This window comes from Trichosurus vulpecula, chromosome 6 (assembly GCF_011100635.1).
Source record: "Trichosurus vulpecula isolate mTriVul1 chromosome 6, mTriVul1.pri, whole genome shotgun sequence".
NCBI classification, from domain to species: domain Eukaryota; kingdom Metazoa; phylum Chordata; class Mammalia; order Diprotodontia; family Phalangeridae; genus Trichosurus; species Trichosurus vulpecula.
Window position 1 is genome coordinate 106,588,570 of NC_050578.1, and position 27,635 is coordinate 106,616,204.

Here is a 27,635-nt window from a genome sequence, read left to right on the forward strand (position 1 = left end):
TTTTATCTTTTAAAAAAAGAACACAAAAATTTAAATCTGTTACATTATACAAAAGGAGAAACAAAGAAACCAAATGAACATGAGTTTTGGTAGCCATGCAAAGGTCTCACAACAAAGAATCTTATCATTAATGGGCCTTGGAAGGGCTTTTTTACTTTGATTGCCTTCCTGAATCTTTGGTACATTTCCCTCAAGTAGTAAAAAGAGAACCAACACCCAAAACACAGCAAGCCTGGCCACTCCAATCCCTCTGGGAAAGCTACTCCTTTATTGGCCACTAAGCACCATGGTTTTTGGATCACTGTCGATGCATCTTTTGGGAATGTTGCCAGGAGGCTGCAGAGCTCACAGAAGTAGATGGAGAACACTGAACAGACAGACTGAGATCTTGGGCAAGTTGCTTCCTGTCTCTGGACCTCAATTCCCCCACCACAGAAATAAGACTAGAGTGGATGATATAGTCTAGATCCTTCTATTAGAAGGCCTCTTTCAGTCCTCATAAGGTGCTGTGCTCTATGAGCAAAACTGAAGAAGCTCAAAAGAAATGCGAGATGCCCAAATTTAGAGCATCCACCCCAAATGTTCACACGGACTATTTGTGGCCGACCTGTGGTAGAGCATTCCAAGCTCATACTAGTCTGAGCACCCACAGTCAGACACACTGTACCTTGACCCTAACATAGTGATGTCTTCAAGAACAAAGGACAGCCACCACTCAGTTCTTACCCCAGCAAAAAAGAAAGCACCTTGAGGTCAGAGCTCAAGCTGCCTTTTCTCCATAGTTTTTGGTTTGTTTGTGAATTTTAAAAGGGTGATTTTTAAAATAAAGCAATCTTACCCTGAAAGCCACAGCTTCTTTTTTTATTTTTTTCTCCCTTGGATCACTTTAGGACTAAAGTGTTTGGTTTACAACTAAGGAAACATTTCTAGGAATGTTTAGCATGATCCAGTGCAAATAACACTCAACTTTTATGGCAGTAAAGAGCTGGAGGGTGTCCAAAGGCTGGGGAACAGCTGAAGAAATTATAAAATATGCCAGCAACGTCACATTATTGTAATAAAGAACAAGTCCAAGAATCTTAGGGAGGCTTGCGTGAATTGATGCAAAGCAAAGAAAGCAGAACCAAAAAAAAATTTCTACCATGCCCACAATAACGTAAAGGAAAACAATACCAAAATATTGAATTTGAAATACTGAAAGGCTTCAGAATGCTGATCAACTCAATAACTAATCATGACTCCAGAAGCTCATGATGACAAAGCTTCTAGGAAGAGAGATAAGGCATTGAAAGACAACAGTCTCTTCCTGGTCCCACTGGCCACAGCTCTGTCCAACACTTACTAAGTGCCCGACCATGGGTGATCCAACCCGACCATGGGCAAGGCAGGTATGTGAGAGAGAACACAGAAGAGGAGAGAAGAGCCAGTCTTGGAGACAGGAAAACATTGGAGTCCTGCCTCTGACACATACTTGGCAGAGAGTCCCTAAGCAAGTTGCTTAACTTCCCAATGCCCCAGGCCAGTCAGGCTGCTTGGCAGAGGAGGTGTCAATCTATATTGAAAGAAGGCTTCCTTACTGGGAGCTCAGTCAATTAAATCACAAATCCAGTTTTTTGTTTTGTTTTGGATGTACTAGGCCAAAAACAAACATCCTCGTTCCCGGTCCTCAACAGGCCTAAGTCCTATTTGGGTGTGTGGGAGTAGGGAAGGATGGACGTAGTAATGACAATGATAATACCACCAGTAATAATAAGTATTTCTTATTCCTACTATGTGCCAGGCATTGTACTAAACCTTTTACAAATACTATCTCACTTAAATATCGAAACTCTGGGAGACAGGCGCTATTATTTTCCTCATTTTACAACTGAGGAAACTGAGGCAAACAGGTTAAATGACTTGCCCAGGGTCCCACAACTATTGAGTGAACTCAAGTCTTCTTGATTCCCAATCCAACACTATCCATGTACCACCTAGCTGCCTCAATACATATTTAAATACCTACACATAAAATACATGGCTAATAATTAACAGCAGCTAACATTTAAACAGCATTTTAAGGTTTGCAAAGCACTTTATATCTTATTATTCTCTTTTGAAAGATAGGTAAAAACAAGGGAATCTGGAAAATAAGCACTAACAACTCACTACGAGGAAGTGGGACATAACTCATACAACATAGAAAGTTAGGAGCCGGGTGCTCAGACCACGGGCAGATGGCCCTGCTTTGGCTGGTCTCCTCTCCCCACATTCTCCAGTCCTCCTCCTAAATTAGAAACTGCCGACCAAAGCCAAACCAGGCTGTGCAGCAGCCCCTCTGGGGCGGAGTTTGCCCTCCTGGGTCCACATCCTTGCTCCAACAAGGGTGGAAAAGGAGTCAAAGAGTGAGGAGAACTGACCCCATTCCTGTTGAAAACCTTAAGTGGCGAGAGAGAACAGCTTCCTCAGGAAACAAGAGGCAGGCAACGAATTCTGGCGGCACGAGGGAATCCAACCTTGACAGTCCCTTCTTGCAACCACACCATAAAGAAATGGCATTCCCTTCGCACAGAAAGGGGGGGAGATTCATTTGTTTGTTTGCTTAAAAAGGAAGAACCACATGCCAAAGCTTTCCCAACACTAAGCACCACCTTGCTAAGCGTATAAATATCATCCTGTCAGGGTAATTAAATAAAATAGGCCGTGGCTTTTAAGTGGTTTAAAAAGAAGCCAGCTAAGAGATGCCAACCACTGACTGAAAAAGATTTTTATCTAACATGAGGACGCCACCAGGTAACATAACATAATTCTGTCCTTATGAACATCATCTATCCCCTCCCCTTCAAACGCTAAAACTTTGGAATTAAGAGGTTTCAATGGAGAAAAAAGAAAGGTGCATTCAGGTGTGGGTACCACTGCACCTTAGGTCCAGGAAGGCAACAGGCAAAATGAAGGCTCTTCAAATCATGCTAGATAAAGATGGAAAAAAACACTGGAGATGTTTATGGAGCTTGAAAATGAAATGATTGGGAGGGGGTGTGTGGATAAATTAGGTTTTCACAAGTATTTGAAGGACACTAACATGGCAAAGGAATTAGGCCGGGGTGGGCATTGGTATTAAGCTGGTTCTGTTTGGTCTAAGTGGCAGAACTCAGGACAGCATACAGAAGTCACCGAGGGAAAAACACACGCGCGCGCGCACGCACGCACACACACACACAATTTAGGCTATACATACACAGTTAAAAGTTATGGAAAAGAAAAATGTGCTTCTTGGGAAGGAAATGGGTTTTTCCCTCAATGGAAAGTCTCTGAGCAAAATCTCAAGCTCTAGATGACCATTTCTCAGCTATGGTGTAAGGGAGATTTGCTGTTCATACATAAATAGGTATTGTACTTGATAGGCCTCTGAGGTCCTGTCCAGTTCTGAAGTTACTGATTCAATGTTTATAAACAATAATAATAATAGCTAACATTAATATAGCCCTTAATATACATGCCAGGCACTGTTCTCAGCACTCTACAATTATGATCTTATCTGACCTTCACAACAATCCTGGGAGGTAGGTGCTATTACGATCTCCCTTTTATACTTGAGGAAACTGAGGCAAACAAGTAAAGTGACTCACCCAAGGTCACACAGTTAGTAAATGTCTGAGTCTACATTTGAACCCAGGTCTTCCGACTCCAGGACAGGCATTCTATCTACGTCACTACCTACCTGCCACAAACTGTTTAAACTCGCCTTTTTGCCTGTATTTGGTTCTTAATCTTGAAATCTGAAGTGATATTTTCATCATCCACACTTCCCAAACAAAAGAAAAAAAATATTACAGTGGTGTCAGAGTTCCCCAAGTGTCAGTAATTCAGCATTTAAAAAGTCTTTCCTACGAAATACACTGATACAGATCTATAAAATTCATGCTGAAATTCAGTGGCTCCCCACTGGTCTTTCTATAAGAAAGCTTGAACTCAGCCAGGCATTCCATGACTGCCACAACCTAACTCCAACACACCTCTTTTTTTAAATTTATTTTTAGTTTACAACATTCAGTACCACAAGCTTTTGAGTTTTAAATTTTCTCCTCCTCCTTCCCCTCCTCCCTCCCCAAGAGGGCAGGTAACCTGGTACAGGCTCTATGCATACATTCACATTAAATATTTTCGCATTAGCCATTCCAACACACCTTTAACAGCTTTCTCTTACCATTTACCATTCTGAGTTCCTCCAGTCCTTTGCAGCTCTCACATTTTATTCGCACCTTGCTCTATGCCCAAGATGCACTCCTGGCTCCCACCCAATCTCTTGCCTACTGACATCACATTCATCCTTTAGGGTCCAGCTCCAACAACACCCGCTTCTCCTCTCCACCATTAGACCGTAAATTCTTTGGGAACACCAACTGTTTCATTCTTTGTACTTGCACCCCCAGCACTTAGCATACAGTCCTTGGTTCATAGGAGAAGATGGATAAACACTAGCTGATTGAGTACCCTAGTCAGAAATAATAAAGCACCACGCCTGGCATCAGGAAGACCCCAGTTAAAATCTGGCCTCAAACACTTACTAGCTGTGTAACCTTGGGCAAGTTATTTAACCCTTTTTGCCTCAGTTTCCTCATCTGTAAAATGATCTGGAGGGGAATCGGCAAACTAGTATCTTTCCCAAGAAAAACGGGGTCATGACGCGTCAGACATGACTGAACAACAAATACAATCTCTCCTACTCTTACTTTCTCATGGCACATCATGTCTCCCCTATGTACTTTCTGATGTTCTGTTTTCCATGAATTATTTGCATTTTATTTCCCCTAACAGATCATAAACTCTTCAGAACAGACAATTTTATCTTTATGTCCCCCAGAACCCAGCCCAGCACTTAATATACGTTTATTTAATTAATTTGATATAATCATGTTCATGTGAAGGGCTCACCCAAGTCAACTGTGTAGCATAATGGACAGAGCTTTGGCATAAGTGTCAGGAAAACTTGGTTCCTGTCTCCAATAGAGACCTTGGTCATACCAGAAGAAGGCTCTGGGCACAAACAAAGATGAATTAAGACATGATATAGGGCCATCATGTTGCTCACATAATAGTAAAGAGATATGAATCCTACTAGTGGAAGCAGATAGAGAGCCAGGCCTGGAATCAGGAAGACTCATCTTCCTGAATTCAAATCTGGCCTCAGACACTTACTGGCTGGGCAAGTCATTCAACCGTGTTTGCCTCAGTTTCCTCACCTATAAAATGAGCTGAAGAAAGGAAATGGCAAACCAGTCCATGATCTCTGCCAAGAAAACTCCCAATGGGGTCATGAAGAGTTGGACTCGATGGAAAACGACAGAATACCAACAACAAATGACTCCTATGCAAATCTCTTCCCCCATCAACTGAAGAGGTTGGTTGCATCTATTTCTTCAACTTCTAGACAACAAGCCTACATAAAGTAAAACTTTTAATTCATTAGGCACTTATTAAGCACCTACTGCATGCCAGGCACTGGAGCTACGAAGACTAAAAAGAAATCAGTCTCTACACTCAAGTTCACATTCTCCTGGAGGAACATAACAATGTACACAGATTACAGCTAGAAGGCACAGTAGAAAGCACTGAGCTTGGAGTCAACGAAACCCAAAGTTGAATCTCACCTCGGCTGTAAGAACCCAGGGTATTTGCTTCGGTTTGCTCAAATGCAAAATGGGGAAAATGAATAACACTGACCTCCCAGAGTTGTTGCAAGGATCAAATGTGATATCTGTAAAGCATTTAGCACAGTGTCTGGCTCATAGTAGGTGCTATTTAAACGCTATTATTTCAGAGTAATTTTTAGGGGGGTTGTGCTAATAACTTGAGAAATAAATAGGATAATTCTCATGTAGAGACTAGCTCCTGAGCTGACCCTTTAAAGGTAGCTGGGGGCTCTAATAGCTGAAGGTGAAGAGGTTGAACATTTTCGTCATGGTGGACACCCCATGCAAATACCCAAGGGCGTGTGAGAGACGGCAAGATAACCACACTTCAGAGATAAATAGACTACTAGGAAAAATACATACCACCATCAGGTAAAACTGAATTATTTATCCTAGAAAAGTCAGCATATTTCCAAATATTAACAGCAGACAGTGCTAGTCCTCCTAGAAATCCCTAATCCACAAATCCTTTGGATGGTCGTCTTACACTCATGACAGTTTATATTCCTGAAACAGATGCTTCAGACTGAAGTGATCTGATTTTCCAAGCACTACTATAATAGAGGGTTATGCTCCTCAAGAAAGGCCCAAAATTTTATGGAAATGGCTGCACACATCGTAATGAACTATAAAACCATGGGCTTGCCAGCATAAAGCTTTCTAAAGCACATATACACATTAAGCAGCAATATAATAACCAATCCCATAAAAACTAAAATAACGCCGAGTCAAAGTACTTTGCCAGGTTCTCTTACTTCCGGGTTCTTACCCTTCAATTTGATTCGAGTCCTGAGTTTCTCACACTAATCATTTCCCAATTATATGCCCCTCCGTTCAAACCCACAGAATCCTCCCCTGATACAATGAAAAACGATCAGGCAAAACCAAACAGATCATGGACACGTTGGGATCCGGTAAGTGAAAGATTCTGAAAAGGCTTTTTCTACAGAGACGAGGGAACAGGGTTTAATTACCTGTCAGCTAGAACCAAGACTGGTCACTGCATTTAACCTGAGACCTATGCCTCAAAATTAATGCTTTCATTTACCTTACTGCAGTGATAAGATGAGACAGCTAGATGGCCTAGTGCCCAGAGCACTGGTCATGGAGTCAGGAAGAGCCAAGTTCAAACCAGGCCTCAGGCACCTACTAGCTTGTGTGACCTTGGGCAAGTCCCTTAACCTCCATTTACCTTAATCCAATGTAAACCACTTCTGTATGTTTGCCAAGAAAACCCCATGGATGGTGTTGGTGTGCTATATGTCCACGGGGTCACAAAATCAGATATGACTGAACAACAGTGACTGGACACATGGTTCCCATGGCTCTGCTTTCTTCGGCTAAATCAGTTCATACAGATTTCTCACGCTTCTCTGAATTCCTCATAATTGTAATTTCTTACAATGTAATCACCCTCAGTATTGACAGAATCATGACTGATATAAAGAAGCCCCTTCTTCGCACATATCACTGAGTTCCTACTTTATTTTCAATTTGCTTTTACTGCCACCAAAAATTGCTGCTATGAATACTTTGGTGTATACTGGATCTCTTTTTAACTTCCTTGGCCAACGTACTTATAATCTCAGTAGCAGGATCACTGGGTTAAAGGGTTTAAAAGTATAGTAATTTTCATATAATTCCAAATTGATTTCCAGTAGAGATAAACTGATCCACAACTCTACCAACAATGTATTAGTGGAATAAACTTCCTACAATCCTTCCAGTGAAAACTACATCCATGTTTCATCGTCTGCATCAATCCTGCCTTCTTACAGTAAAAAACAAAAAAATCAGAAAGCTTTATCTTGGAGGGAGATTCTGACAAGCATCTTTGAGCAGCCTTTTGGGTGATTTAGGGCCTGGTGGCTTTTTGAGAATATTGATACCGATCCTGCTGTTCTCTTTTTAATCCATGTCAGCGTCCTCTCCAGTAAGCATCAGTACAGGTGCTTACCGTGCCCAATTCATACCACCTCAATATCCATTTCCTTAAATACTGCCTCTGAAGCCTGGATACGTGGGGCAGTTTCACTCGTTTGTTCTCATGTGAAACAATGCACAGGGTAAGCGCCGTATGTTCAGTAAATTTAATTTAGTATCAAGGTACCTCAAAGCAGGGCCTAATGTAGTCTCTTCTTTGTTCTTTAAGAACAGGCAGTCATTGGTCAATTTCAATAGCTCCCTGGAATTGGCTAATCTTAGTATCAGCCATGATTCCATTTAGATTGAGTTATCCTCAGAAATTAGTATTGAATTCTAGGTACAATCTCCCCCAAAATGGATGAGGTTGGAATTCTTCAGAATTCTCCAATGATTTCATCCAAGGTCTTTCAAAAATTCCCAGTGATTTGTCTACTTCCTTGCCCTGTAGTACTACTGATAGCTAGGCTAAATATTAGCTTAAAGTAGTAAGTCTCAAAAGATAACTTTTCCCACACTCACGCCCAACCTTGGTCAACAAACTCATGTACCAGGTTGGTGTCCCAAAAATGCCCTTGATGTTACAGACATTTGCAAGGTATTCACTCAACAAACATGTTCCAACTAAACCAACATTTATTGAGTTACTCAAACATTCATTAACCAGGGCATTGAAGGACCCAATGCTTCTTTGGATATCCTCCCTTGATTTTTCTCTCCCCGATCATCTTTCATAGTAGTTGCAAGTGCTGTCTACCTAGACAAGCCAGCCACATCATAGAAAGCTTTCAAACTGTGGAGATACCTCAAAAGTGGGAGTGTGGAATGCGATAGAAGCATCATGAACTCTGGGAACTCAATCTGCGAAGCAAAGAAGTCAGTTAGAGTTTGGGAGAAAGCAGAGATGGAAAGACAGAGGAAGAGAGAAGGAGCTCATCAAAAACAAAACAAAATAACAAAAATGATGGCAAGTCAGGAAGCTGAGCTATTGACCTCCAAAATTTGTGGACAGCCCAGCCCATTGAAAAATACCAGTAAATGGGTGTAACTGACAGAATGCTGTATGAATCACTAAATCCAATCACTTTAAAATGGAAACTGCCTGTAGTACAAAGTCTTCAAAACTGGCCTTTCCTCTATCATCATACAATAGCAAAGAGTATGTTCAGACCAAACCTGAAACTTCAAAAAAAAAAAAAAAAAGAGAACCATCTTACCTAGAGGAGTTCTGCAGTCTAAAATTCTGGGTACTCAGAGGATACACAGTGGGGGGCTGAAATTATTTCCATGGGTAAAAAAAAAATGTTAAGAAACAAAAGAAAATTTGGGGATATTTAATTTTATCTGTGGTATGATGGAAAGAATGTTGGGTTTGGAGCTAGATGATCCTGCATTTCTCTTACTGTCAGTGACCTGGAGCCATCCTTCATATGGTGTTGACTGTATTTTATCTTCTAAAAATTGTTTATTCATTTATCTGTTGATCACTATTGGCCTTATCCAATTCTATTGATTCCCTACATATGTCAGACATCTTTTATCAGAGCTATTTAATGCAATGGTTACACTTACACACACACCTTATTCCAAATGCCTAGATGTACAAAAGCTCTTTAATTTCATATATCTGAAATTGTCTACATGACATCACAGAAGGGGTCCTGGATTTGTAATCCTCATTTTGCTTTTTATTTCCTTTAGCGATGCCAAACACTAGCTTTCTACCTCCTTCCAAACACTGGGCCAGTAACTCTGGCCCTAGGAACCTCTGGGTAACCTTCAGCTTTTACATACTTAGCCTTTCTTGGTCTGTTTTCTCATCCATGAAATGAGGGGGTTGAGACTAAGTAACCTCTAAGATCCCTCACAGCTCTAAATACTATAATAACATCTCATTATCAAGGATGAGATGTATGATGGTAGTGGACATGAAGTCATGAATCCTGCATTTGAATTGAAGCTTTGCTACTATAATTACAGAACACAGAGCTGGAAAAGACCTGATAGATCATCTAAACTAATTCTCCTATCTTACAGATGAGAAAACTGAGCCTCTTAGAAATCTGCCATACTTTGTTGCCTATCTAGTTGTGGGAACAGAAGAAAAATCACAAAGCCTCAGTTTCCTTATCTAAGAAGCAGGGCTAACAAAAAGCACTAAATGAACTTGACTTGTTGTTATCAACAGAATTAACAGAATCATTCTTTTCCATTTAGAGAAAAGTTCCATTTATTAATTACTCCTAAACAGAATTTTATTCGATTTGCTTCATATGCGTTTTTAATTTATTTCATTTATTTTATTCAACATCCACTAGCAATATGTATGATAAAGATGTATTGGTATCATCTTTAATTGCACTGCACACAGTACCAGTACTTAAAATATGCTTATTGTAGAACAAATATACACATGTAGCAACAGCCCAGTTTCTCTTCACCACCATATTATGTAGGGAACTCTGTTCATCAATTTCCATTTCAAAAAGATACCTACAGAAGATGGAAGAATGAGCAGGGCATGGCAGATGACTGAGACAGCGTAGCATTCTGCTGTAAAAATAATATTGACAGTACCAAAGTATTGAACAAGGCGAGGGAGCCAAGGACAATACAAAGATTTGGGTTTTGTTTGCTTGAGATACCGGGGTCAAAAGCAAAGTCAAGAAAGGCAGACACTGCTGCCCAAGGTGGATGAAACAAACCATGATAATTGACAGCAGAGATGGCAAAACTGAACATAGAGCTTCTCCTCTCTTCTTTCACTTCTGTTTTCTTTGCCCAGCACAATAATCTTTGTATTGGAAAGGTCAAACAAGAACTATTTATGGGTCTCTAGATGACACCAAGATGAGTAGAGGAGATATAGGGCAGAACCCAGCTACCCTTGGCTAGTTCAGGTCACCTGACCCAGGAACTAAAATCAATGTTAGATGTGTGTACTAAGTCATCTGAAAGATTTCAGGGAACGGGAGATGATGGGTATGAGGAAGTTGCTACAAGCCTGGAAAAAGACAAATGTTATCCCATTTTCAAAAAAAAAAAAAAAAAGGAAAACAGATAGAATTCACTATAAGCCAGTGACTCTGGCTTCTGGTTCCTGGCACAATTCTTGAACATATTAAGCAGATTGCTAGTAAATACCTTGAAAATGAAGCCATGCTGAACTAACCGGAGGTCTTTGTTTGACAGTTACTAGACTAGGAGATCTGGGGTACACTGCTTAATTTGGATTATAAACCAAGGATTTGTCAAAGACTCTCAAGCTCTTCTCCTATGATAAAAAAAGGAGAGATGGGTTAGCACAGTTAGACATATTTAAGGAAAAGAAAAAACCTAATACAAGCTGTCCAGAAACTGAAATAGGCCACCCTCATGGAAAAATAAATAGTTTCTTTAGAAACTTTGGAGTTCTTAAATCTCATTTAATCCCAAAGCAAAAACAAATTTTAGAAAACTTCTTCACAAGGATTTCCAGAATCACCCAAGTGTCTTTTTTTTAAACAATTAAAATTGAAAGGCAGGCAAATAATCAGGAAATATTCATTAAGTGCCTTCTATGTGCCAAACACTCTGCCAACTGTTGAGGATATAAAGACAAAAAGAGACAGTCTCAACCAAAAATCTTAACTTACCAAAATGAGATCAAAAAGCCATTCAAAGAAAAAGTCGAATAATTTTACAACCAAAAATGAGGTACTAACATCATGAACCAAATTTTTCTCCTTCAATCAGGACAGAAAGCATTACTCTTCAAGAACAACTAAGTTACCAGAAAATTCCAACTTGTGCCTTATATTTTCGTAATATCATATTTGCACAAGATAAGCAGCATCTGTAACTGGGCAGGATTCAACAGGAAGAATGCTGTCTGGATATTAAGAGAAAAGAAGAACACAAAGACATTGGAAAACCAATGAAAACCAGAACTTGTGGGACTTGGGGATTGAGTTTGTCTGCTACCGCCTAAGTACACAAAGTCCAGGGACTTGAACGTGAGTCCTTTAAAAGCAACCAACCAACAAGCATCTACTAGGTGCACCACAAAGAAAAAAAAACAGCCTCTGTTCTCAAGGAGCTCATAATGCAACACAGGAGATGACATGTTTAAAAAAAAAAACTTATGTACAAACAAGGTATGAGAAAAGAAAATTCGGAGATCATCTCCGAAAGAAGACCCAAATATTAAGGAGGCCCTTGAAAGGATTCTTGCAGAAAGCTGGATTTTGGCTGAGACTTAAAGGAAGCTAGAAGGCAGAAAACGAAGAAATAAAGGGGGCGGGCCGATGAAAATGTCCATTGTCAGGAGATGGAACAGTGAGGAACAAGTACCGGGGTCGATGGCACTGGATCAGAGTGAAGTAGGAAACATGGAAAGGGAGGAAGAGGTCTGGTTATGAAGGGTTTTAAAAGTCAAGCAGATAATTTTATATTTGATCCTGGCAGTAATAAGGGGCCCACAAGTTTATTGAATGGGAGCGTGGGGGGAGAACATGGTCACGCCTACTCTTTAGAAGATAACGGACAGGTGAGTGAAGCAGAGATAAAGACTTGTGGCAAGAAGACCAAGCAGAAGGCTATTTGGATAGTGCAGGTGTGAGGTGATGAGAGCTGGACCAGAAGAGCAGCAATGCAAAGGGGGCCTCTATCACACATGTGCCAAAAGTAACTTGTTCACAAAGTAGCACAGGAGTTGTGTTGTTTAAAGCATACAGGAAGACTTCCCTCTTCATGTCAGTGCTTTCCTTCTTTTAATTATTTCCTATTTATCCTGAATATAGCTTACTTTCTCTCTCTCTCTCTCTCCCTCTCTGCGTGTGTGTGTGTGTGTGTGTGTGTGTGTGTGTGTGTGTGTGTGTGATGGGAGGGAGAGAGATAGGGAGGGAGGGAAAGTGCATACTGTCCCTATTAGATTGTAAGCTCCTCGAGAACAGGGACTGTCTTTTTACCTCTTTTTCCATCCCCAGTACTTAGCACAGTGCCTGGCACGTAGAAGGCACTTAATCAATTGATTAGGAATTATTTCATCATGTCAACTCCTGACCTGAAGAAAAAAAGTAAAACCACCAACCTTTAGGCAGTGGGGAGCCACTGAATAATACTACAGTCCAAAATCTTTAGTTGTTCAAGGACCTGCATGACCCAGACCAAACCCACCTCTACAACATTATCATCTACCACCCTCCCTCTCCAGATCTGGTCTGCCACTGTCCCTGGAAGATCCTTGGTTCAGCCCCATACACACCATCCTCCTACCAGCTGGAATCTCCTCTCCCTCCATGATTTCAAGATACAGCACTTCCATGAACCCTTCCCTTCTTCAAGCAGTCCAGTCCTCTCTAAACTCCCAAGGCATTTATTTAACTATAACCATTTATGGTCTTGAACTGGAATTTAAACTACAAGCGTAAGTCTTGTCTCCTCCGCTAGATTACAACCTCAAGGGCCAGGCCTGTCTCAACTCCCTTGTGTCACTAGCACAATATCGTACTTTGCCAACAACAGGTGCTCAATAAATGTGCTGACTGACAGACTTTTACCTGGCCAATTGGTCTTTATATCCAATCAGATCACCTGGGAGGCTACAGGGGCTTCAAATTTCCTCAGACACCTGTGCCATAAACCATTTTCTCCAGCACACATTCAAAATTAATTAGGTACTGGCTATTTTTTAAAACATATTTCAGTAGGAAGTCACCAGAGCTAGGAGTAGTAAGTCTAGTAGAAGCCAAAGTAACTACCACAGTACCCAGTTTTTTAATTAGACAATTGAGTTTTCCCTTCTTTCTTATATCCAGGACTGCTTCTGAACTTGTCTAAGTTGTGATCATCCTCCCTCTAACTTCACAAAGCTATGTTATACATATTACAACAGGGATGGGTAGTGGGCCTATAATTATGTTGACTCGGGGCCCTTCTAGGTGAGGAGAGTCTCTCTACCAATTCAGGTCATCATCTTCCCTGCAATTTCTAGTCTTCAGAGAGTTCCTTAGAACACCCAGAGTTTAAAGACTCACCCAGGGCCACACAGCCAGCCAGGATGGGTCAGAGGGAGAACTTAAAAGCCAAGGCTTCCTGGCCTGGCAGCAGGTGCTGCACCCAGGACTCCATACTTCCCCTCTTTATTGCAAGGACTGATATGTTTCTACGTTTTCTCCCCCTCTCCCTGCCCCCTAACAAGACCATAAAACTCAATGAGGTCAGGGCCCATCTAATCCCAACTGCTCATGTGTACTTTGGACACAGTACGTGGGACAGAATGCTAACAGATGGGGGGGGGGGGAGGCGGGGCAGAAAGAATCAGGAAAGGCTTCTAATAGAGGTGACTGAGGAACAAATTTAGGGCTCAGAAGGAGCTTCCACTTCAACGAGCTCAAGGCCCTCCCTTTAGAGATGAGGAAACTGGAGCCCAAAGAGGTTAAAAGCATCAGATAACCTGCCCAGTGTCACACAAGTAGTAGGCGGTAGAGTCAGGATTTGAACTCACATCTTCCAATCAATCCAGTGTTCCTTTCCCTCTAGCTCACTGCCTTTTTGAATGAAGAATTACCAAGTCAAAATTGAATGAATAACCCCCAAATCAACAGAAACTAATTGTTGGGCCCTTTATATCAAAGTAACAGATATCAGTAATTAAATATGCGCAATAGACCATTTTCCTTTGCAAAAAGGCAGTGCCGAATATCAAAGATTATAAGGGTATGCAATAGCCCTGCTATTAATGGTGGCTGACCTAATTTAATAACTAATGATAATTAATTTATCCTGCCTCCTCAGGCCTCTCAGCAATCTATTCCCTCAGCTTCCACAAATTACAAAAAGAAACAGCTGGCCTGTTGACCTTGACCTTTAGACTTAACTAATTTCAAACGGCACATGTTCTCTCTGGTGCAACAAGTGGTTTCAAAATTCTCTGTTCCTTTACCATCCCTTAAGGCAGATCAGAAGAAACTGGCAGGTAAGTCAGCAAAGTATTAGAATGACAGACTGGAGTTCAAATTTGGACTGCCATTTACTGCCTAGGGGACCTTGGCCAAGTTTACATTCCCTCTCTGAGTCTCAGTTTCCAGCTCTGTAAAATGAAGGCCACTGAACCTACAAGGTTCAGTCAGAACCTTCCAGACCTACATCTATGACCCTGCCAACAGAAAAGATTTAAAGCAGCTGCTGCCCAAGATCACATAGCTAGTTCTGAGTAAAGAATTAAGAGGGTGCTGGTCTCCAATCTTACAGTTTAGTACACTTTGAACTCGCTTGGGAATCAGAAGTAAACACTAGGTATGGATAGCATTTACACAAGGGTGGACCCAAGTGAGTCCAGCCTAATGGTCCCCAAAGGCTCCTGTGCTATGGATGTGTTTCTTTCTCAATTACAGAGGAGTTTAACAGGAAGAGAGGGAGCCACTTCAGGGTTGGGACCCTAAACATAATCCCCTGAAAGCAATGGTTCTTATAGTAAGGAATGCGGATGCCAAAAGCATGAGCTGTGAGCTGATGATTTCAACCCAAATCACATCCTGCTAGGGAATCCTGACAGCTGTCCAGCTAGAGCAGCACGGGCTACTGAAGTCATAAAGAGGCGTGCATCCTGTTGGCAGGAGTGCCAATATGCCCTCACAAATACCTGTGCCTCTCACTGGCCAAACTGGCTTTACCGTGTGCCTTCCTCACACCTCCTCAGGAGCTGTCCTGCTCCTGTTTCACCTCCCAAGAGACTGAGCTCTCCGTTTTCCTGAGCACCCTTCTCCAGACCAAGTTCTTTTTCTGCTGCATCTTAGAGTTTTACCACTATTTGTACACTTTTCTCCTCTCATCCCCACTGAGTTTATGAAGGATAATAATGAGTTTGAGGTGATGATGAGGGTCAGTATCAAAAGTTACCAAATTAGGTCCCAGTAGCACATTCAGGCAAAAATAGCAAATCTTCAATCATGGAGAAACTTTCATTCGAGGCAGAAAACTCTAAATGCTACTTAGTAGATAATAGGGAGCCACAGAAAATTTCTGAGGAGAAGAGGGCCGTGCCTAGATCTAAGAAAGATTTTCCTGGCGAAAACTAAAACATGGGTGAAAGGACAAAAAAATGAAGGAGGGAAGACTTGAAAAAGAAGTTTCTGAAGTAACACTGATGGGCGGTAACAAGGATCTGTTTGGGGTTGGTTGCAGTGGGAATAAAAAAGATGGAGAGCACCTGCCCTGGTGTCAGGAGGACCTCAGACACTTGACACTTACTAGCTGTGTGATTTTGGACAAGTCACTTAACTCCAATTGCCTTGCTTTCCCCCTTCCCACCCCCAAAAAGATGGGGTCAATAAACATTTTGGAAATATTTTATCACCTCCACAGTTTCCAGCTCAGACTTCTCTCTTAAGATCTGTTGTTGTTTAATCATGTCTGACCCTTTGTGACCCCATTTCAGGTTTTCTTGACACAGACACTGGAATGCTTTGCCATTTCCTTCTCATTTTACAGATGAGGAACTGAGGCAAACAGGGTTAAGTGACTTGCCCAGGGTCACACAGCCAGTCAGTGTCTGAGGCCAGATTTGAACTCATGAAGGTGAGTCTTCCTGATTCCTAGCCCAGCGCTCTATCACCACACCACCTTGCTGCCTCTCTGAGGTCCAAGCCTGAATTTCTAGACTAGCGCCTCAAGTTCAACGCATTCAAATCCACACTCACTGTCCTTACCTCAAAATATAATCCACTTCCTTGTCATTTCCTGTGAATGCTCCCAGTTGTGCCAGCTCCAAAAGTTAGAGGATCCTCCTCTTTAAAATACACTCAGCATTATCATTCTCATTCCCTACCTTTTCACTGCAGCTAGCATCACCTTTGGCCAGGCACTCCCTCAAACCTGGTCTACTTACTACCACTGCCTAGATAACCAGTCCCCTGGCCTCTGCCCACTCTAATCTATCCTAGAAAGAGCTACCAGATCCTTCCTAGGTCACTCCCTTGCTCAAAAACCTTTTACAGATCCCTCATTACCTCTGCAGTTCAAAATCCTTAGCCTGGTGAACAAGCCCTTTTACAATCTGGCCCCAGCCTACCTCGTCAGATTTGGCATGTTATTCCTCCTCCACATGACTCTCTAGTTCCTTAATAGGTCCTGTGCTTTTCTGTCTGTGAGCTTTGGTTAAGAACTACTAATATTTATATAGCCTTTACTATGTGCCAGGCAATGTGCCAAGAACTTTATAAGTATTATTTCATTTGCTCCTTGGAGGTAGGGGCTATTATTTTCCCCACTTTACAGATGAAGAAACTGAGGCAAAGAGAGGTTAAGTGATTTGTCCAGGGTCATATAGTCAGTAAGGGTCTGAGGCTGAATTTGAATTCAGGTCTTCCTGAATCCAGGCCTCGTGCTCTAAGAGCTCCTTTGTTCCAAATGTTCTTTCATTCCGGAGTGCCTTCCCCATCTACCCCAGCTGAAACCCTACCCACCGAAGCCAGCTCAGTGGCATCTCTACCATGAAGTCTTCCCCAATCTGTATGTTCAGTATCCTATTTTCCCTGTTTTTCTCCAGCAACACCATTTTTTCAGTCACCCAGGTTCTTAACCTAGGAGTCATCCTCAACTCTTCACTCTCCCTCACCCCTCACCCCATAGCCCACAATTTCTAAGTCTTGTGGGTTCCACGTTCTCAATATCTACTGCATCACACCTTCCTTACTCACACCGCTACCTCCCTAGTCCTGACCCTTATATCTCACCTGGATTGTTCCGATAGCCTCCACTGGTCTATCTACATCCAATCTCCCCCAGCCATGCTACCCACAGCTGCAAGTTTGATATTCCTAAATTACAGGCTTGGCCACGGCACTCCTCTGCTCAGGAAACTTCAATGGCTCTTCCTTGTCTCCAGGATAAAATGCCAACCCCTCAGTTCAGCATTTAAAGCCCATCACAATCTGGTTCCAGCCTATCCTTCCAGGAAGATTAAACTAACTCTCCATCATACGCTCTAATCCCATCAAACTGGTCTACATGCTCTTCCTCACACACATTTCCATCTGCACCTCCAGTCCTCTGCACAGACATAAGAGCAATAAAACTAAGGGGGAGGCGAAGGAGCGAGGCTTAAATGGAGAATTCCCTACTTGCAATTGAAATCCGGCATGGCCATTGGACAGGCTCTGCTCTCACTTCTAGTACCTCGGGCCCTTCCATTTTTCTAACAGAATAAAAGCAAAGGAAGAAAAAGGGCTGTGGGAGGAGAAACTAAAGCTGGCTGGGGTTTCTGGTTTAGTACTGACCTATTACAGAACAATTGGAAGAAGGAAAAAAAGGAAGATGAGGGACAGGGAAAAAAAAAAAGCAAACATAGATAAGGCTGTCAAAGAATCCCCTTTCCAGAGATCATGATGTTATTTACATTGTGATGAAATGCTCTCCTTCCACATTCTCTGCCTGCTGAAACCCTTATCTGCCTTCAAGGCTTACTCAAGTGTCACCTCCTTCTAGTTGTTTTCACCAATTCCCCCAGCTATTAGCACTACCCAATCAAAATTTATTTTGTAAATAGCCTGCATTTACTCACCCAAGATGGGCAGCTAGGTGGCAAAGAGGATAGAGCTCCAGGCCAGGAGTCAGGAACACTTGAGTTCAAATCTGTCCTCATACACTTCCTAGCTGTGGAACCCTGAGCAAGTCACTTAACCCTGTCTGCCCCAGTTTCCTCATCTGTAAAATGAGCTGGAGAAGGAAAAGGCAAACCACTCCAGTATTTTTGCCAAGAAAACCCCAAATGGGGTCTGAACAAAACAGTTATCCGTGAACAGTTATTCCCCTAGTAATGTGAAAACTCTTTTAGGGCAGGGATTTTCACTTGTGTATTTGTATTCCCAGCCTCCCCCCACCTCCAGAGTTCCTGAAACACAGCAGGTGCTTCATAAATGTTTCTTAAGTGTTTGAGTACAGATCAGAAGTTGGAAGTGACAAGCCTCAGAAATCTGCTGGCACATTTCTTGTGCATTTATTTTATTCTATTTTGTATTATAGTTGTTTGGGTTGTTACACCAGTTATTTGGTCATGAGTTTTTTGTGTGCTCTACCTGGAACTAACTGCTGAGCTTCTGGAGGGCAGATTCCCCAAAACATGGTATGTCCCTTTGGAGCTCGGATCATTTTTCTGAACTTATGAAGAACTCAAGAAATTCTTGTTGAAGTGAAGTGAATTGCCACAGAAGACTTTCTAAAAATCCTCTTGGGTAATCACTTCCACCTCTTTGCGACTCAACTTCTTAATCTGATCCAATTGCTTCCCTACTACCATTTAGGTCTGAAAATTTAAGAGCAGTAAAACTGAGGAGAAGGAGCAAGGCTTAAATGGAGAATTCCCTACTCGCAGTGGAAATCTGGCATGGCCATTGGACAGGCTCTGCTCTCAATTCTAGTACCTTGGGGCCCTTCCATTTTTCTAACAGGATAAAAGCAAAGAAAGAAAAAGGACAGTGGGAGGAGAAATTAAAGCTGGTTGGGGTTTCTGGTTTGGTACTGACCCATTACAGAACTATTGGAAGAAGGAAAAGGAGAAGGAAGATCCAGGATAGGGAGAAAAGGAAGCAAACATCAATAAGGCTTTCAAAGAATCCCCCTTCGCAGAGATCACGAAGTTATTTACATTGTGACAAAATGCACAGTCTGAAATATACAACAAGGTGGTGGCTAGAGATACATCACTGACTCTTCATGTTTGTGTCTCCATTCAAAAAGGAGAAGACACGTAGTAACTTAGCTTGGAAACTTGGGCAGTCTAAACTGCCGAGCCCCCAAGGAGGCCAAGCTGATGGTGGCTTCGAATGGGGGCCACACATTCATACCAAGCCGTGTGGGTGGAGGAGCTAAAGGAGGGTTCCTCACTTCTGCCGGGGGAAAAAAAACAGTAGAGTAGAAAGAAGACACTCCTTCGGGCTGCCGGAAGAAAGAACGCAAAGCAGTTTCTCACAGCAGGGCACATCAGCTCGGCGCTTCTCTTCGCCCCATCCCGGGCCCCACGCTCCGCTCAGCTGCCGAGTTCCGATGCACCCCGATCCGCCGCAGCGGCTTCCAAACGCACAATTCCGCGTACGTGTCCGCCCGCCCCTGCCCCGCTCGGGTTCCCCGGGCTTCCACCTTCGAGCGCGGGGCTGCCTCTCCAGGGCACTCGCAGGCAAAGCCAGGGAGCCCAGGCAGCGCTCCATGCAAAGAGCGCTAAGACACCGAGACGCCCCACAAAGCCCAGGTTCTCTCCACGCCCGCTCCCCTCCACCCGGACCACAGGCGCTCCCCAGGGCTTACTTTTGGTGGCAGCGATGAGGTTTTTCCCGTCCTTGAGCAACTCTTTGATGAACTTATTGGTTTTCTCCAGCTCCGCTTCATGGGCACGAATCCTCTCCCGGAACCACGGGCTGTCTAGGTAGCAGTCGCTGAACTCCAAGGCTTGCAACCCCATGGCTACAAAAGCTCGCCCCGGCACGCGGGTTGGCTCGGCGCAGCCGCCTGGCCCCGGGAAAGCTCGCTAACTCGCGCAGAGGTCAGCGCTCGGGGACCGCCTCGCCCTACTCCCCTCGTGGGGCTCAGGCAAACCAGGACTTGCCGCCTCTGAGGCCGCGGCCAGGTATGCGCAGCTGAGCGGGGGAGAAAGGACCATAGGCAGGGGACAGCCCCGTCCGTCGGCGCTTGGCTCCGCGCACCTGGCCCCGGACGAGCGCGCCACTGGCACCCTAGTCTGCGCTGCGCCGCGCGCCCAGCCAGGGCATCTCCCGCGGAAGACTCCGTCACCAAATCAAGAAAGAAAAACGAAGGAAAAGGAGGGAGGGAGGGAAATAGACTGGCCAGATCCCGTCAGCCTCCGCCAGAACATCCAACCCTCTTAGCTCCACCTCACCCCCTCAGACACCTCCTCTTTTCAAGCACTAGGGCTCCGCCCCCCTCTCTAGAGCTCGGCGCTCCTGGCGTCCTTCTCCCCAGGGCTCTGCTCACTCTCTCTCTCCGCCCTCCTCCAGCTGCCCAAGTCTTCTCCCTTTGGAGCCTGCTGTCTGCTCCTCCCCTTCCTTCCGATCCTTCCTCTTCATTCCTTTCCTAGTACAAACTGAGCCCCCTCCGCCCTACTCCTCCCCTCCTGGCGAGGTACCCGCCTCCCTCCCCCCGGTCCGGTCTTCTCAGTCTGTTCCCTTTATGGTGCCTCACCCAGACTGCTCCCCTGATAAAGGGAATTGGGAAAGAGGAAAGATGAGTCTGATAGCAGTAACCGATCCCTGGCAATGCTCGGCAGAGCTTGGGAGCAGCCTAATATGCGAAAGGAAAACACTGCTGGATTCATCTTGGGGCTGAACGTGGACTCCTTTGTCCTTTTTATTATATTAATACTATTTACATTTTAAACACTTATTAAATTACATTTCTTTCTTAAATCTCCGTTTTATGGACTGCAGCCTCTTCAAGGCAGGGGGACCTGTACCTATTTTGTTTTGGGGTTTTGTGACTTACGATCCTAAAATTTAGAACTGAAAAGAATCCTTAGAGATAACATGGAACGCTTTAATTCTATTGATGGGGAAACTAAGGAGCCTACAAGTATACACATTATAAATTAGAGAAAAACCGACTTCCTGGATGTTCCCTGAGCTGTTGCGTTCCCTGTTCCCCTGCCTCGGCACAGCTATTTGGAATGCACCCCCTCTTCATCTCCACAACTCAGAAGCCACCTCCTATCCCAAGCAAGCCTATCTCAGTCTCCCCAATCATTGCAGCTCTCGCTGTCCTGAAATTTTCTTGCATTTACTTTTCTGTTGTATCTCACTAGAATGTGATCTCCTTGAAGTCTGAGTTTCATTTTTGACCTTGTATCCCCTGCTTGCACATGGATCTGTGGTGTCACTTGTGTGGTTTTCCTCACTTAGGACACAGAAAGCAAGCAGATCCTTGATTTCCCATTCCACGTGATTCTTGTCCAGGTCTTCCCTTAATTCCTCCGTGGAAAAACCAGCTGACAGGTTGGAGGCTTTTCCTCTGAACCTCCTGACATCGAATGGAGCACACAGGCCTCATACTGGCTATTCATTACTCTTGCTACATGACTAGCCCAACTCCTTTACCAATCGTATATTTCTCTAATCCATCCATCAATTAACAAGCATTTCTTAAGCACCTACTGTGAACCAGACATTGTGCTAGGTACTGGGAATACAGCGACCACGTCCTCTACTCCAGCGAAATTCACTGACAATGTGGTTCAGCCCATGCCTACCTACCATGTAACTTTCCACTGCATTTTGAATGACTTCCAATTTTTAATTCTTCAGAAACTGCAGTGTGTCATGATTTACAACCAAACCGTATCACCAGAAGGATTTTTTTTTTCTGGACCTATGATTTCATCAGAATGGGGAACTCCCTAGAATGGGAAGTCTTCTGTAATCTGTGGTCTTATAGATTTGCCTGTCACAAAACAGGGTCACACAGCTAGTATGTGTCTCCAGCAAGATCCGAATTCAGGATTTCCTAACTTTATTACTGTGGGTTCAAGAGCAGAGACTATCTTTTGCCCCTTTTGATATCTATAGTGCTTATCACAGTGTGGTGCACATAGTAGGCACTTAAAAAATGCTTATTGAACGATGATCCAAGACAATTCCAAAGGACTAGTGGCTGAAAATGTTAGTCTGAATGCAGATGAAAGCATACAATTTTCTTTTTTGTTGTTTTGTGTCTTTCCCCTTTTATTCTGTTTCTTCTTTCACAATATGACTAATGTGGAAATTTGTTTACATGCTTACTTCTAAGAGAGGGGGGATGGGAGGGAGAAAAAAATTGGAACTTAAAATCTTATAAAAAATGAATGTTGAAAACTATCTTTACATGTAACTAGAAAAAATAAAATACTATTTATAAAAATAAAAATGAAAAAATAAAGAAATTAGACAAATGTTAATAAAAAAGAAAATTAAAAATTAAAAACATTTATTGGCTGAATGACTGATTCCAAAGTTGGACCTCTACCCACCTCTCATGGCTTTTATGTCTTAATGAAATGTTTTTGCTATTGGGACTAAAAAGAATAGGATATGACAGACTAAACTCATTTCTTTTTTGGACAGGATTACTGGAAGGTAGATAAGGAAAATGTTGAAGGTAGATTCTAACCTGTACCTGAAGATAGCTTTAGCAAAGCACTTAAAATTTCTCTTGCTATTCTGGAGGAAAAAATAAATGTGAACTAGATAATCATACATTTAGGTGCTTTGGAAGCAGCTGAATCACCAAACACCAAAGAACAATTAGCAATATTTCAATTTCAACTTTTCAGCTTTTCAGGAGGTCTCCAGGGGAGTGCCCCAGGGATTTGCGCTTTGCTTTGTCTCATTTAAGATTTTTTTAAATCACTGACAATGTATGAAGGCATAGATGACACAAGGCTATGAAAAGGAGCTAACATATTAGATGTGACAAAGTCAGGATCCAACATGATCTCTACAGGCTACAGCATGGGACTAAATCTAAGAGAGTGAAATTTAATAAAGATTGAGGTTAAAGTCTTACAGGGGTTCAAAAATCATGGTCGCGATTATTAGATTAGAGACGTACGGCTACGGCCAAACAGCGGTTTATTTGAATAAAAGATCCAAGGATTTTAGTTGACTGAAAGCACAAGTGTGATATGGCAGCTAGGTGGTTCTACAGTGCACGGAGCCCTGGGCCTGCAGTCAGGAAGACCCGAGTTCAAATCCAGCTTCAGATACTTACTAAGTGTGTGATCCAGGGCTAGTCACTCAAACATTTTTGCCTCAGTTTCTTCGTCTGTAAAATGAGGAGAGTAGGAACCTCAGGGTTATTGTTAGGATCAAAAGAGATAGTAATTGTAAAATGTGCCTGGCACAAAGAAAGTGCCGTGTAAATATTAGCTGCTGTGATAGCCAAAACCTAATGTGATCCTTTCACGAATGCGAAAAGAAACAGAGAAAGAGAAAGAAAGAGACATAAGAGCCAAGACTAGAGAGGAGATGTCGTTGTTCAGTTGTGTCTGATTCTTCGTGACCCCATGTGAGCTTTTCTGGGCAGAGATACAGGAGCGGTTTGCCATTTCTTTCTCCGGCTCATTTTACAGATGAGGAAACTGAGGCAAACAGGATTAACTGACTTACCCAGGATCACACAGCCAACAAGTACATTTGAATTCAGGTCTTCCTGATTCCAGGCCTGGTGCTCTATCCATTGCACAACCTGGCCAGCCAATCTTCCATTACGTTTTTGTAAAAGCAATTAGTTGATGAATACCTACGTTCTTCCTAGTTTTCGCTACCCCCTAGAAGTGCTGCTATTAATATTTTGGTATACGTGGGACTTTTTAATTTGTGTCTTTGACCTCCTTGAGGTATATGCCCAGTAGCTGGATTATTTAGTCAAAGGGTATAAGCAGTTTCAGTGTGGGGTAGTTGCATAACAATAACTGTTCTCATTTGGAAAAAAAAAAGTAGTATAAAAGCAAAAGACATCAATAAAATTTTAAAACTATCTCCATTTGGCCCAAGCTCCACTTTTCAGAACAGACTTGGAATTCCTAAGCTCAGGTCTTGTGGTCACTGTACTAAAAATTGAGACAGGACCCATGAGTCAAATTGCAAAGTATTTAACATAGGAAAACAAATATAATCTCTCACATTCTAGCATCATTGGGGAAGGATTTCCATGTTGTTTCCCCAGATAAACTGGGGAAACTGTTTCTTTTCTGTCTTTTGTAACTCCAGTGTCAAACAAAATGTCTGGTTCATAGTAGGTTCTTAATAAAAGTTTATTGATTGATTGTCTGTAGCCTGACTTGCATCAAAGATGAACGTTTTCACCTGTAAGAGCCACAGCCTTTCTTTACTCCCTGGCTATTTTCTGGCCAGCTGCCCAGGCCTGCAGTCATTCCCTACAGCTTTTAACCCTTTCATCTCCACAACGTCGACTGTGGGACTCTGCTGTCCTGACTGGCGTGTGTCTCACATGACCAACTACTTTAAGAAGGCCTCAGCCATACTCCCCATGACTCCTTATTCCCTGGCCTTCTCCTTGTTACTTGTCTGGCCACTGCAGAGGCATCCTTGTCTCACCTTCCGCCTTGTCCTTGATAAAATCAACTCTGCCATTGTTCCTGGAAGTAGGGTATTGACTTCCCACTCATAGACCCACTCCCCATCCCTGTAATGTTCTGGACCAAATGCCTTCCCCCAGTCACTACTCCCCTATTTATATTGTCTCCCACTAATACAGTATTTGGGAGGCATCATGGCATAGTGAATGTTGAGTTGGCCTTGAACTGAAGAAGATCTGGGTTCTAGTCGTACTACTAATACACACAGGCTATGTAACCTCTGGGTTACATAGGCAACATAGGGATAGAGTACAGGGCTTGGAGTCAGGAAGACTCATGCTCCTGAGTTCAAATCTGGCCTCAGACACTTACTAGCTGTGTGATCCTGGACAAGTCACTTCACCCTATTTACCTCAATTCCTCATCTGTAAAACAAGCTGGAAAAGGAAATGGCAAACTGCTCCAGTATCTTCACCAAGAAAACACCAAATGGGGTCAAGCAGAGTCAACATAACTGGGTAAATCACAACCTTGCAGTGCCCTAGACAACTCTCTAAGACTATAAGTTGCAGAGGCAATACCAACCTGCACTGTTAGATGGAGTTTCCTCACCTGGGAGTTCCCTATATCAATGAAATCACAAGTTTATTCCTTATCACTATTAGGATATAGATTCCTTGAGGGTATTTTTTTAGCCACTTTTGTATCTGTGTGCCCATCACATTACAAGATGCTTAGCAAATATGTGCTTAAAAAATGCTTTTTCATTCAGTCAGCTATTCATTCACTGCTCCATCTCACTCTACTTCTCATAGCTGACACAAGAGTCTGTTAAAGCCTTTCTGGCATAGGCATTCATTTTGGCTTGCTTCATAGGGTCATCAAGATTCTACCAACACCCAGGTGAAAGGAAATGAGTGAAACTTGCTCTCATCAGATTTGGTTTAAGGAGGGAATAACATACACACTAAATCTTACCATATGGGAAAGTAGAGGGGAAGGGGAGAAGAGATGGGGATGATAGAAGGGAGGGCAGATTGGGGGAGGAAGTAGTCAAAAGCAAACACTTTTGAAAAGGGACAGGGTCAAGGGAGAAAATTGAATAAAGGGGGACAGGATAGGATGGAGGGAAATATAGTTAGTCTTTCACAACATGACTATTATGGAAGTGTTTTGCATAACAATACATGTATAACCTACATTGAATTGCTTGCCTTCTCAAGGAGGGTAGGTGGGGAGGAAAGAAGGGAAAGAATTTGGAACTCAAAGTTCTAAGAACAAATGTTAAAAAAAATTTTTTAAATTGTTTTTACATGCAACTAGGAAATAAGATATACAGGCAATGGGGTATAGAAATCTATCTTGCCCTACAAAAAAGTAAGAGGAAAGGGGATGTGGTGGGGGAGTGCGGTGATAGAAGGGAGGGCAGACTGGGTAAAACTGGCAATCAGAATACATGCCACCTTGGGGTGGGAGGGAGGGTAGAGATGGAGAGAAAATTTGTAACTCAAAATCTTGTGGAAATGAATGTTGAAAACTAAAAATAAATTTAAAAAATTAAATTTTAAAAAAAAGAATTTCAGGAAAAAAAAGATTCCACCAACACCCATAGGTTTAGAAACACTTTGGTTGTCTTCTGAGTTTCCTTGTTTAATGTCACAGAGATATCGGTATTTGTTGCTTTCTCTTTCATACCCACCCTCTACCCTTTCTACTTAGCAAAACTGCCTCTGAAAAGACTCCGGTAGCAAGGAAGACCCTTTGCCTCATGATGGTAATCATGATATATCCAAATACACAAGACTCTCAGGAAACAGAATTCTGGAAATTTCTCTGAACAAGCAATGCTCTCCAAATGCAAGAATCTTGGGAAATGAAATCCTAAAGATTGCTCCCTTCGTGCCTGCCTACTAAAAAAGCATATGGACAACATTTGCAGAAATGAAAGAAGATGAATAAGTTGTAATCTGTGCCAGTGAAGGGAATACTTATATTCACATAATCACAGACACATAAGTTTATTTATAAAGTCAAACATAGAAATATGATACTCTCCTGACCCCATATATCTAATATTAAAATTTTATGTAGTGGTTTGAATGAATAGTAATAGACTAGTTTGATTAGGGGTGAAAGTAGGACTAAATATAGCTATGAAAATCTTTACTGTAATAAAAGAAGACAAATTATTGGAGAAATATTCATTATTCATGTTTGGGCAAAGCCAATATAATAACAATTACATTAGTACTTAATTTGCCAATTTACTACTATGTCAATAAAATTGCCAAAAGGTTGTTTTATAGGACATGGCAAAATAATTTTAAAATTCATTTAGAAGAAGAAAAAATGTAGAATCTTTAGAGCAATATTTGAGGAAAAAAAGGAGAAATAAATGCTATTGAGCAGTATCTAATTTCAAGGAATCACTGAGCCTGTGATTTCATTGGTAAAGGAAACTCCTGAGTGAAGAAATTCCCTCTGTCAATTAGGATGAGGATCTTCTCTGCAATTTATGTGTTAGAGCACTGAGAGATTAAATCACTTGTCCAAGGTCATAAAGTCAATACATTTGAAGTGGGAATTGAACCAACACCTTCTAGGCTTTGAGAGTAGCTCTTTGTCCACTATGTCCATGCCACCAGATTTCAAACTATATTTAAAATCAACAAATATGAAAATTATTTGTTACTAGTTCTAAAAAATAAGAAATTAGGCTATTAGAACAGAGTAGATAAGCAAGACACCAAAGTAATTTTTAGAAATAGTCAAGTGAAATATAAACCTCAAAATACAAAACTATCATGGAAAGGACTGCCTACTTTCCAGCAAAAACAAAAACAGAACTAGGAAAACTGCCCAGAAAACTGGAAAATAGTTTAGAAAAAAAAATTAGGTTTCGATCAACATCTTCTATCAAAATATATCAAAATAAGGCCCAAGGAGACATATAGCTTGTTATAGCCTTCTTCATACACTGA

General features: G+C 42.2%; 1 protein-coding gene across 1 annotated transcript in view; it reads right to left on the reverse strand.

Annotated features, from left to right (window-relative positions):
• ARHGAP10 (Rho GTPase activating protein 10) overlaps nt 1–20,459 on the reverse strand; it is a 371,669-nt gene extending 351,210 nt beyond the window's left edge. The window contains exon 1 of the mRNA XM_036764654.1: nt 19,878–20,459. Within this exon, the coding sequence (XP_036620549.1) occupies nt 19,878–20,031 (154 nt within the window). The 5' untranslated portion in view covers nt 20,032–20,459. The remainder of the gene's footprint in view (nt 1–19,877) is intronic.
• Nucleotides 20,460–27,635: the final 7,176 nt, after the last annotated feature.